The sequence below is a fragment of the Lotus japonicus genome, chromosome 3 (genome assembly GCF_012489685.1).
Source record: "Lotus japonicus ecotype B-129 chromosome 3, LjGifu_v1.2".
In the NCBI taxonomy this organism is placed as follows: domain Eukaryota; kingdom Viridiplantae; phylum Streptophyta; class Magnoliopsida; order Fabales; family Fabaceae; genus Lotus; species Lotus japonicus.
Genome location: NC_080043.1, coordinates 43374147 through 43387509, shown reverse-complemented (window position 1 = coordinate 43387509; position 13363 = coordinate 43374147). Strand labels below are relative to the sequence as shown.

Below are 13363 nucleotides of genomic sequence, written 5' to 3'. Positions count from 1 at the left end.
CCTAGGGACTAAAGTCTCTCCTACAGAGAATGTTTTCTGTCCACAATCTACTAACAACAATAATAAAATTCTCCCTAAAAAACTAGAGATATATCCCAAAAACAGCAAATAACTTCCAACAAGCAGTTTCCTATTATTAAATACACTTTTGAAACAAAACTGCAGATCTGCCACCACTTATTTTCTCAAAATAATTGCATTCAGTTACTCTTGCTGCTCTGACCCATTCCCATCAGACTACAACAATCCATGACTCAATATGCTTATTATCAAATGAGAAGTGTTGTCAGTTAGCATAGACACTAGCATGGTAAGTGAGTAAAAAGACAAAATCCCCATATCATCAACTTTAAGACACAAAAATCAGGTATTAAATTAATGAATGACTAAAAATTTATAACATTAAAAGAGCCTTGTTGTACTAAGTCTTACCTCAAATAAATCAGAGCTTCTTTGATGAGACAGTAGCCAAATTGAAATGTCCATGCTTTCTTAGTCCATTTAATGATATGGCTATCCATTTGTTAAAAGCATGTGCTTCCTAACTGAAGAATTCCCACTATGCGTCATTTTCCGGTTTAATTTTACCAGGTCCTCCTTAAATAGCCAATGATACCCACAACTTTTCACCTCCATATGCAAACCTTGGGGCTTGTGAGTTGAGCAAATCAATTTCACACTATCGAAATCATGTGTTCCTGCTGGTGTAAAACTTTTACGGCTAATGAATGCTTCCCGACTGAAAAATAGTAGCACCAGGTGATTTGATTCAACTGTGAACAGATCTTTTACTATAAGCATCGGCATAAAGTACACAAAGTTACCCTTTTTCATTTCAAAAATGAAACAAAATGAGCCTTCTCCAAGAATAAAAGTTGGACCATCATGATTTTTCCTTGTACAACCCAAATTAGTGGGCTCAACATGTGCCACCAATGCTGCACAGCAGGCAATTCCTATGCAATTTTCATCATGCATATGAGGAATAAGATCCATGCTCATTGAACTACCAGCACTTTGTTTATTAAACCACCTTGGAATTTCAGTTCCAGGAATAACAATGTGAATATCACCATGGCGAAGAGAGGATTGCATGTGCACCTGATATGACAAAAACTTGTTATGCATTGTTCACATGCACATGAAAAGAGAGACATGGAAAGGAAGGATGGGGTAGGCACCTCAAGGAGTTGTATCATCCATGAAAAAGCCATGTTATAACATCGCTCAATCGCAATCAAATTGGGGCAGTTGAAGATATATAATCCTGCTACATAGTGATCGAAAGATGCTTTGCTTCTTACAGGGAGCTCTGGTAAATATTTCAGCAGCTTACAGTGTTCCAACTTCAACTCTAGAAGTTTGGAAAGTTCCTTGATGCTAGAAGGTAGTGTAACAAAATTATTTCCATTCAAGTTTAACCACATTAAAGAATGTAAACAGCCAATAGCATCAGGGACTTGAAATAGATTGCAGAAACTTAGGTCAAGCTCTTTCAAACATAGGAAATGAGGCACAGATGGCAACAGTAAGCCAATTGATTCTTCACGCCTTCCAGAATAAAACCAATGGAGAGGGAACCTAACAATTTTCAGGATGGAGGATGTTGATTGTTTCTTGATACTACTTTCATTTATTTCAAGTATCTTCACATGTTCGGCATGCCCCGGTTTCCCTAACAACTGGTTAATGTATAATTTTGAGCAGCCAGAAAGATTTAGATATTCAAGAGAGCTAAGATGAAAAATAATATTGGGAATACTGACTAGATTTGTACAATATGACAAGTTCAAATTAACAAGCTTTGTCAGAATGCCAATGGAAGGATCGATATGCACAAGTTCTATACATTCTTGAAGTTCGAGGGACTCAAGATTTGGTACCTCCCTAAAATCCGGTGTTTTAATAAGATTTCTGGAGTAAGAAAGATCCATCACTCTCAAATGGTGCAGAGGCTGCAAAGAAGGGTCAACAAAAGGAGACAAATTAGATCTCATTTAAGCTTTATATTGTTTATTTAATTAACTCAGAGAGAGAGTAAAGAACAGAACATCATACTTTGTCTTATTATTTATTAATCGGAACAAAGATAAAATAGAAAAAATAGTAAGTTAAAGTACCTTTGAGTCTTTCAATAGTTGTCTAATGCTACTTCGATGCAGGACCAATTCAACAAGTTTATCTGGTTCGAAGTTTGGTGGCAAACACCAGAAAGGATACTTTTCCCAGCAAATGTGTTGTAATTCATTGGAAAGATGATTGAGACTTCCTGAAAAGATGACACCTTGGAGAATGAGCAACTTAAGGTGACTCATTTTTGACAAAGCACCTGCTTTCATGGTTGTTTCCGGAAACTCTGGTATATGTCTTCTTATAACTATGGCCTCAAGATTTTCAGTTGCCTAATACATTGCCAAGAAGAACAAAATTTTGAACATTTTGAGTTATAGAATAGAGAAAAATGTCAATATATGATTTTGTTGAATATCCATTTTACCATATTTTGTAAGATAACATTGTGTAGATCCTTGTAGTCCCACAGCCTGCTCCAGTTTCGTGGTTCTTTTGGTGACTTCTCTCTAACAATACTTCTGCCCAACTCTTTCAACAAGTCATGCATTGTAATAGTCTCATCTTCAAGGATTATGACCAGCGATTTTTCAACGAGATTTCTTATACCTATTTTAGGATAAAATCCACGAATATCTAGAAGATGTTCCACATATTCCCTTGATTGTCCATGAAAGAAACAAGAAATATCTAAAAATATTTCCTTTTCTGTATCCTTCAGTGCATCAAAACTAACTCGAAGCACATCCATAATATCTTTTTCTGGATTTTCTCTTAGCCTAACCAATGAACTTCTCCATTCAGAAACATCTCGACCGAAAAACAATGAACCCAATACTTTAATTGCTAATGGGAGGCCTTTAGCATACTCTAGTGCCTCATTTGTCAAGTCAAGGTAATCTCTTACGATATCATCACATTTGAAAGCTTTTCTACAAAACAATTGTAGAGCATCTCGATAATTCAAGAGTTGAACTTTGTAAACTTTATCCACTTGATACTCTTGCAAGATATGTTCATCCCTTGAAATTATGATGATTCTACTTCCTGCACCTAGCCATTCACGTTTTAGAGCCAATTTGTCCAGCTGCAGTACTCCATCAACATTATCAAGAACTATGAGGACCTTTTTGTGGCGTAACCTATTTCGCATCAAATTAGTTGCAATGGCAGGATTGTTCAGCTGAAGACTTTCCCCATTTAAAATTTGACTAAGAATTTGCTTTTGTGCCTCAATTGGACCATAGTCTCCAAAAAGTTTACTTATATCATCAATGAAACATGATGCATCAAATTGATTACAGATTCTGCAATATAAAGTAGCAACAAGTGTTGACTTCCCTATTCCACCCATGCCACAAATCCCTACAACTCGAATATCATCATTTGAGTCTAGAACCAAAAGCTTTTCTAATTCTTCCACTCGTGACTGCATCCCAACTATATCATCGGAGGGAGTTGAAAGTTTGCGATCCAATAGGCGTGTTACCTCCTTAATAATTTTTTCAATCTCTCCATATTGTGGCCTAAAAGATCAAGGATAGAAACACCAACTCATTACATGACAGCCCCAAACAAAAAGTAGAAGGATATATGAAAAAACAAAAAATATTTAATTAATTTATTAAAACTCTTACCAACCATTTTATAAATTCAATTAATAGAACATTGAAAATATGTATAGGACACACATACAGCAAAATGGTTATGTATGGGGAAAGAGTTTCAATGAAGAAACCATTGAAGTTTTGTTGCTGTCCCTAAAAGTGCTAATAATCTACTGCGGAAAAAAAAGGATAACTTACTTATCGCTTACATCCCATCCAGAGAGATTGGCTACTCGTGTTAGAGCATCCCTCCATGTTTGAACCATCTCTAAATTATCTCGGAATCTTTCTTCATGCTCCACAAAGGCTTTTCCATAATTCCCAGTTTGTTTTCTCACCTCAGATGGACTCACATCATAGAAAATAGGCAGAACAGTTTGCGATACTTCAACGTTATCGGCAATCTTCGCCAGTTCTTGTAAGCACCATGTGGAAGAAGCATAGTTTTTTGAGAAGACCACAATCAAAATTCGGGATCCTTCAATTGCTTGTAGAAGCTCAGTGGATATACTTCCCCCTTTTCTGAGCTCTCTATCATCCCTGAATATAACAAAGCCTTTTGTATGGAGAGCACCAAAAAGATGATCAGTGAAGTTATTTCGTGTGTCTTCGCCTCTAAAGCTCACAAACACATCATACTTCCATATCATCCAAGATGAAGAGCTGCTTTGGATTCCCTTGCAATCCATTGCGATAGCGAAAAAGCAGTTAGCTAGCTTGATGAAAAGGAGATATTATTTATTAACTTTGAAGATGATTCAAGTTCAAGGAGAGTCTGTTTAGAAATGAAAGAAACCATGGTAAGTGAGAAATAAATATAAAGCATATACTGAAACTAGTGTAATTTAATTTCAAAAGAATTTAGTACAAAAACAGTTTACCCACCAGTCACCACTACTTATCGAGACCATTCATCTAATTCTGCAGGATACTATTCACCTCAGCGAATAAATCAGTATAGAAAAACGAAAATCAAGTTTGAGGGTTTAGGCAAAACCGTTGGTCCAAAGCCACCGTCAAACACCATGTCATCGACGACGATAAGATTGTAGGGGTGTGGATCTGATGCAGTGTCATCGCCTCGTCTTCATGAATTGTGAGAGTAATTTTGTTCATGAATGGTGGAAAGTTGACTAATAAGTAATAACAGAAAATCGTGAAACAGACACATGAAGGAAAGAAATGCAAAAAATCTCAAAATTCAAATGAATCAATTCAATTTTCTTAAATTTGTAAATTTTATTGTTTGGTTAAGTAGTTGCATTTCTCAATTTTAATTTTTTTTTATGTCACGTTCAAAAAACAAATTATGTGAAGTAATTAAAAAAAATTATTTATTAAATTTTTATTTTGTTAAAATGATGATAAATTAAAAAAGTATTTTTAATGGAAAAATTCAACGAAACTACAAAGTTAAGGCATCTCTAGACAGTCAAGGATCAGCTGTGTCCAAATGCGTATCAAGGCAAGTAAAGTCACGTTGAGTGCTAACTCCCAACTTAGCAACGCAATTTGTTGGACCATTGGCTTCTCGAAAAATATGATGCTAGCAAATATCTCAGTTGCGCGTCAAAAGGAGATGGATATCCATAAACAAACTCGCTCACGCATGGAAACAAAACTTCTCATGACGAAGCATATCCACAACATCCCACCAATCTGACTCAGTGTAAGCCTTTCTAATATTGTGTTGCCAGAGCAACAACAAACTCATCCTCATCGCCTACAACACACCTAACAAAGGGTCCCCTCCTTGCATGCTTGCATAAAACCCCGCCAACTAGACACCATGAGAATTGCAAATAACCCCACGCATCATACAGTTCTGAGAGTGATTATAAGAACCATCGACTGTGAGAGAGACAGAGCCCTCCGGAAGAAGCTTCCAACACAATTGCTGCAAAGAGTCCAAAATCTGGTCTTTATGACTTCATACTGTCAATTCAATTAAACCATAATTTGAGATTGTCACAAACCTGAAACAGATTCGAGTAGCCTCCAAGGCTAGTGTAGCTGATCTTGCTGGCTTCCTTTAGCTGCTCATAGAGGAAAGCTAATGCCATAGCGCCCCATGCATACTCCCCAACTTTATCTAAGTAAAAAAAACATGCCCGGGTATGCAACCTCCACCTTATTGTTCGTCTTCCCATAGAAGATCACCATCCCCACCAATCGCAGCAAGAAGGCTCTAGCAGCTTTCTTCGTCAATCCTTTCTCAGCCATGTCCTCAGCCACCTTGAGGAGCCATGTATAACGAGCATACAGTCCATTGGACTTCCGAACCTCATCTTCAGCCTATTCACGAGTAACACCAAGCCTCTTAACCGGTTCAACAGTAGCCTCTTCACGATTCAAATTTGGGAGAGTAAAGAACTTCCCCGTGACAGGGATGTGTAGCAATGAAGCTACACCATCCAGTGTGATGGTCATCTCCCCGAACGACATATGAAAAGAGGAAGTCTTCGGGTGCCATCGCTCCACAAACGCCAACAATGTAGCCTTATCCCCCGAGGGCAGGTTGCATGTCATCAAACTCAATAGACCAGCCGCCTTACCCTTCCCTTTACGTATCTGGAAAATTACTTTAGTGTTTTCCCCTTCCCGTTCAAAGCATTCCCATGATGGTAAGTCTTCAAGACACTCTGAACTGTCTCATTTAGTTTTTTGTAAGACCTTTAAACTTGACATGCTACATGTCTCTTGAAGTTCTTCAGCAATGTCAACTTAAAAGCCCCCCTGGGAAGTATATTTCCTCCTTCTCCTCTTGCACATCCTCATCCTGATCAGAACCGTCTGCCTCCTCCTCACAAAAACCCTCATCCTCCTCCTCCTTCCGCTCCTCATTCTCCTCATTAACTCTTGCATCACTCATGTCATCATCCTCCTGAGGTTGATTTATAATGTGAGGGACATCTTCAGGTTCAGGCTCTAGTACTGCACAAGATGTGCGGGCTTCTTCACGCTTTTTATGTTTGGACGTCGTAGGAGGAACACTACTGCACAAGATGCGCGAGCTTCTTCACGTGGGCAATATGGATTCTTTGTTCTTGCCATATATGTACCAAGATTTGAATGCTTGACATAAGACACAAAACAAAAATGGGAGAATGAAATTGCAGATCACTAAAGTGCGTCTAAATCGCACTTTCAATGTACGTAGGAAACACACTTTAAAGGTGTGTGGCTATCACACTTTTAAAGTGCGTTGCTATCGCACTTTAAAAAGTGTGATTCGATACATAACATGTGGATCGGGTCGATAACTTACCAGATTGCGACGAGAAGAAGAAGGTGGTGGTTGGGTGCGGCTATTAGGGTTTATTAGATTAGGTTTTTATTTAGGTAGCGTTTGGTAGACAGGTAGGAAGAGAACGGAACAGGACACATGAGTTCCGTTCTGTGTTTGTCGTGTTTTTAAGATGGAACAGAACGGGACAAAAGGCTTCAGGAACGGGACACTTTGAGGGGTGGAACGGAACGGAACACTCTCTTAAAACTTTTGCAAGTTCAAAAATACCCCTAATTTATATTTGAAATTGTATGTATCTAAACAATTTAAAATCACTTATAAAATTGAAAGCACTTATTATATTTGTAGACAAAATAAAATAAAAATCTACTTTTTCAAAAAAATCACTTAAAATTAAATCAATTATTTTTTTCAACAGTAAAATTAGAGTGCGTTTGTAAGCAATGACAAACGAGCCAATTAGAGTGCGTTTGATTCAACTTATTTTGGAAAAATCACTTTTTAGTCAAAAAATCACTTTTAAAGTCAAAAAAATCACTTTTTTAATCAAAAATCACTTTTAAAATCAAAAAATCACTTTTTTAATCAAATATCACTTTTTGTGTTTGTTTCAGCTGAAACTGAAAACAGATTATTTGAAACAGTTACTTTAGCTTATCATGAAAACCTATGATGATAGATGAGAGGAGATAAAAAAAATGATTTTAATTAGAGTAATCAAACACGAATCAATTTAATTAAAATAAAATCAATTATTTTTTCAAAAGTAAAATCAGTTTTTGTAAGCAATGATAAACGAGCCAATTAGAATGCGTTTAATTCAACTTATTTTGGAAAAATCACTTTTTGTGTTTGTTTCAGCTGAAGCTGAAAACAAATTATTTGAAACAGTTACTTTAGCTTATAATGAAAATCTATGATAATAGATGAGGGGAGATAAAAAAAAAAGTGATTTTAATTAGAGTAGTCGAACACGAATCAACTTATGCTTTTCTCAAAATCTCTTAAAAAAATTATAGTTAAAAATCAATATTTTTAATCTAAATAAACGAACTTAAAATAGCTTAAATAGATAATTAGGTTTCTGCTTTTTTCAATAGCATACTAAAACAACTTAAACAATATATAAGTGATTATTTTAAAGAAATAAGTGATTATTTCATGAAGTAAGCAATAACAAACGGTTTCTATGCAAAATGTTCAATTGAGTTCAATTTATTTTCCTCAATCAAATATTAAACATGCAGGGTTATATATGTAATAAAATCATGGTTCTGTTCTATTGACTTGGAGTTACCAAACACAACACATAGAACATTATTGTCCTGTTCCATCATGTTTTGTCCTGTTTCGTTCTGTTCTGTCATATTTCGTTCCGTCACCAAACGTTACCTTAAATTAGGGATTTTATTAAGTTTTTTATTTTTTTTATGCTTTAATATATGAGTTGGAATTAAAAAATAAAGTTTTAGAATTTTTCAATTTTAAAAAAATTAAAAATGTCACGTGGAATTGCTGAGTAGGATAAAATTGAAGTCTGGCAGCCTTTGTCCTTAATTGAATTAAAAAAAAATTATTGGGACACAATTTGATGCGAAATTTTTTCAGGAATCGGAACTGATTCCCTTTACAATTACAGGGTCATTTGACCATTTAAGCCAAAACATTATCTGTTAAGGGAACTGTTATTCAAACCCTCTCACATATATTCCAATCCACCTTTAAAGTACAAAAAATACTAAAATGCCTTTAATGAAATGAAAAATATGAAGGTATGAAAAACGGTAGAAAGCGGGGGGGGGGGGGGGTTTGAATAACGTTTTCAAGTAAAAACTTCCACCTTAAAGATTCTAGCAAATCTTTCGAGAACTTAAGTGCTAAAGATAAGAGATAGAAAAGCACACAAGGATTTTTATCCTGGTTCACTTGATAAATCCCTCAAGCTAATCCAGTCCACTTGTCAAGGTGATTTCTTCCTTCTTAGAATGAAGGCAATCCACTAATCAGGTAAAGTGTTACAACTGCACTTGAAACCTACAAGTGACTAACAATTACACTGACTTAGCTCACACTAAGATTCACTCTCTTAGTCTTCTCTAGGATCCGATCAACCTTGATCTCCTAAAGGTAACTTAAACAAACTGTTTAACAAAGAAGGTTTACAAGAGATTTGCTTCTAAAAAGCTAATAGTAAACACAATGAATTCAGATGAAAGAATGCTTGAAGGTTTTTGAATATAGCTTGCGAGTGTGTAATTCTTCCAACCGCATCTTTCAATCTTCAGCCTCTATTTATATTCCAAGGATTAGGGTTTGAACGCTGCATGGAAATGCTACCGTTGGAGGGCAGTTCTGGAAATTCCAGCTTCTGCTGTGGCTGAGAACGTTAGGTAGGTCGTCAGGATGGTACAGTTGCTTTTGTACTTGGATAGTGACTTGACCTTTAAACCTAGGAGACTTCTGATCAGGGGAAAGCTTCATGTTGGGACTTGTGAAGCCGGTTGATCAGAGTCAGAGGGAAAGCACAGATCCTCTGGACGTTGTATCTTCTGATTCTGAACTCAGAGGGAAGTACATGGTCTTCAGAGTTTCTTGCTTTTGGACATCAGAGTTTCCACTATTCAGCTTCTGGATCTTCAGAGTCTTCTACACCATCAGAACATCTGAACCTTCAGTGTTTCTTGGTTATCAGAACTTTTGGATCTTCAGAACTTCTAGTGATTGAGTCCACATCAGAGCTTGTATAACTTCAGATCTTCTGAAGCATTTCTACTGTTCATAGTGAACATAGATGTTGCGAAAGCGTTGCTTGGGTCACTCTTTATGCACAGTGCTTCTGATTTGTGTGAGATTGAATTGAGGTCAGAGCCTGTAAACAGCACACTCAGAAAAACACGTTATTGTTCATATCGAAAGGTTAACTTGTAATCATCAAAACATAAGAGTTGTACTACACGATCAAAACTTGATCTTACAATCTCCCCCTTTTTGATGATGACAAAACTAAAATTTTTGATGAACAATTCTTAAACAATAAACTGAATTCACTCAGAGTTTAGAGATATAGAATCAGACTTATCCTGATGTGAATAGTTTATCTTGCTCAAACAGAATCCAAGTCATAGCTTGATTCTGAGCGTAGCTCCCCCTGAATCTAAGACTTAATGAAAACGTTAGAAGAGTCTAGATTCTGAGCTAATAAGCGTAAGAGTTCAGAGTGAAGGCGCATGACATAGATGAAAAAGAATAATCAGAGCGCATAAGTATTCAGAGTCAACGATAAGTGGTATCAGAGTCAACTATATATCAGAGTCAAATGTAATCACTTCAGAAGAAGTGAAATGTATTCCTTGTATTTGCCCAGTGACACATCTATGGTCATAAAGGTGGAACTCTTAAATTCTCCAAAATAAAAATAAATCACACTAACACAGCTTACACATCAAAAACTTGGTTTACTCCCCCTTTTTGTCATAAGCAAAAAGCATGGGGTGTGAAAAACTTAGCTTGAAGTACAAGGTACTCCCCCTTAGAGAAGGTCTAAGTTTAAGAAAATGGAGAAAGAAACGATGCATGAACGAGAGTTAAGCGAAATAAAGAAAGGAGTTAAATGCGGGAGAAGAACGTTTACCATCGGCCACGGGAGTAAAGAGAACTTCAGTTACCAAGGACTTAACCTCGAGAAACTGCAGGAGCAATAACTTCCAAGAAGCGAATGAAGCTTATATAAGGCGGGTTAGAGGAGGGTAAGCTTTACAACTCGATCAAGACCATCAAAAGAAAAAAAATGGCATCACACATGGTAGCACTGGAAGAGCTCAGAAGGAAGGCCTTTGAGGAGGATATGTTCCTTAATATAAGGCATCCAGAGGGTACAAGGACCATATCAGAGCTGACAAGGACATTGCTAGAGGAGGACCTGCGTCCAGAGTTGAAGAGAGACTTAGAAGAATTCCTTGCTTTCGTAGAGGAAGTGCAAGAACTCAGCCAGCTTGAACTGAAGCTGCTGGAAGAAAAAGAAATTATGGAGAAAAAGCTCAAGACTGCAGAAGAAATTCTGGAGAGGGATGAGCTAAATGTCAGTCTCAACAACATCCAGTATTCACTGGATCGTCTGGAGAAGGAGAGGTCAGAGCAGCGCCAGGAGTGCAGAAGAATGAGGAGGGATCCTCCATTCTAGAAGTTAGGAAACAAAAAAATGTATGATGTAAACACAAAAGGATTATGAATAAAAAGATTTTTGCAAACACAGAGAGACAATTATATATATATATATATATATGCAAAAAAGTAATCACAAACGGACCAAGGAGAGAAACTAAAGTAACTTAAAGAAAATAAACAGAGGTTAACAAAATAAAACAAAGTTAAGAGAGAAAGACGAAGAGATCCTAAGACTAGGGTTTATCAGATCGACGCAGAAGTTCCATCATCATTTGCTTCATGTCAATTAGCATAGACTCATGAGTGTCAAGACGTTGTTCCATGATGTCGAGTCTGGACGAGCTTGACTGTGTAGAGCTTGAAGGAACAAACTGAGCAGCTTGAGGAGCTGGAATGGAAGCAGACGCAGCAGGAGTGAACACTACTGGTGCAAGTGCTTGGCATCTAAGGGCCTCAGCCTCAGCTTCAAGTCGTTCTGCCTCTAATCTGGCTTGTTCAGCTTGAGCTGCTGCTTGACGTGCAGCTTCTTCTACTTGCTCTTGCTTTCGTCTGGCCTCTTCAACAGCTTCAAGAAGCTTATGTCTCTGTTGTTGTTCATGAAGAGCCACCCTTCTTGCAAATCTCTGCTTGGCAGCCTCGATCCTCTGATCCCTTTCCGCAGTCAGATGCTGCATCATAATGGGAACCTGAGCCACTAGCCAAGTGCTCAGACTGTTCCACTCTTCAGCCACAGACTCAGTATTCTCACTCAGGTCAGTCTGACCTTGTACATTGCGTAGCATCAAAGAAGCTTCATGATTGAAAATATTGATGCACTCAGAGAGAGAGGTGGGTCTGAGGTGAGTGTAGGGAACTATAGAGAGGTTGGTTTCTGGAGAGGCTGGGTGATTGCTACTGTGAGCTTCAGAGGCACCTTGGGGAGAGCCAATGTCAAAGGTTTGGACATGAGGTTTAGAGGCTCCAAGGTGTGGTTCTGAAGTGTCAACCAGAGGATTGGGTGATCTAACCGAAGAGTGGTTAGACACAGATTGTTCTGGGTCTGGTTGAACTGGCTCTAGTTGGACAGGGTCAGGTTGAGCTTGTTGAGCCAAAGGGTCTGCCTCATGTAAGGGATTGGCCAAGATAGGTTCATCTGGGTCAACTAGACGTTCAGGTCTAGGGCCAGGATATCTCCTAGGGCTTGGACAAGTGAGGTAATACTCTTCTAGGGTAGACACCTTTTCTTTTCTCACCTCCATGAATTTTCTAATTGATTCAGAGTTATTGGAAGGGGAGGAGTCAGCAACATTTGTTGGGAATGATACAGGTGTATAGGCAGTGGAGGAGTCTGTATCAGTGGTTCTGGCAGCTTTACGTGCTGATGCTCTGGGGACAGAGTGATAAACGTTCTGGGATCAGGTTCTGTTTGGGTAAGAACAGGTTGGTCAGGGATGATGGGTTCAAAGGTTAATGGGTTGTATTGGATGGTAATGGGAGAGGTTGGTTCATCTTGTCTAGATGGTTGGTTCTGAAGCATGTTCCAGAGAGGTGCTTCATTTGGAGAAGGTTGGAAAAATGAAGACCTTGGTGAATGGGGTGGAGAAGTGGTTTGTGCAGCTGGTTGGGATTCGGGAATAGGAGTGAGTGGGTTTGAAGATCGTTTGAGCATAGCAGAGATGGGGAGTGCATCAAATAAATTCAAATCATCATCAGAATCAACAGCAGACTTACGTGATGATTGTGCTGATGACCTAGTCACTCTGGAAGGAGTTTCAATCCTTCTGATCACTTGAGCAGCTGGTTCCACCCGTGTAGGCTTTACCACAATTCTGACCTGATTCTTCTTCTTCTTGGGAGGAGAAGGACCATCCTCATTATCACCATCATCACCATCATCTGGCTTGCTGGTATCATCATGTTTCCTCTTTGGCTGGTCAGTCTTCTTCTTCTTTTTCAGAGGGACATCAGATTCCTCAGAGGATTCTTCTAGGATCATCTTCCTCTGAACTTTCCTCTTGGGAGGAGAGTCAAACTCTGGAGCTGGGGGCAATCTTCTGAAGAATTCATCGACATCAATCTCAAAGCCTTGTGCCCTTAGATCTTGTACATAGCACCTGATAGCTTCTGGATTGTCTGCCTGGGTCCACAAAGGGTAGTCGTTCAGAGGCACCCTTCTCTGTCTGATTTCAGAAGATGTATCTTCATGAGCTGGGGCAATATTCTTCTGGACCATACCCATCTTCTTCAAAGAATTGGCAGTGAAGACATCACTGACGATGGTGGTCAGATCCTC

The 13363-nt window shown here is 38.2% G+C and overlaps 1 protein-coding gene across 2 annotated transcripts; it reads right to left on the bottom strand.

The window, feature by feature from the left end:
• Positions 1 to 432: 432 nt before the first annotated feature.
• On the bottom strand, positions 433 to 4814 carry LOC130742890 (disease resistance protein RUN1-like). 2 transcript variants are annotated; one of them, XM_057594990.1, is made up of 7 exons: positions 4563 to 4814; positions 3876 to 4452; positions 2498 to 3596; positions 2121 to 2402; positions 1884 to 1955; positions 1182 to 1682; positions 433 to 1101 (listed from the first exon to the last, which is right to left on the bottom strand). In XM_057594990.1, the coding sequence occupies exons 2-7, from the start codon at positions 4364 to 4366 to the stop codon at positions 514 to 516; spliced, it is 3033 nt and encodes a 1010-aa protein (XP_057450973.1). In that variant the 5' UTR covers positions 4367 to 4452; positions 4563 to 4814; the 3' UTR covers positions 433 to 513. The 2 variants fall into 2 exon arrangements, with proteins under 2 accessions (XP_057450973.1, XP_057450972.1); XM_057594989.1 differs by having other exon boundaries at positions 1182 to 1955.
• Between the last annotated feature and the right edge of the window lie 8549 nt (positions 4815 to 13363).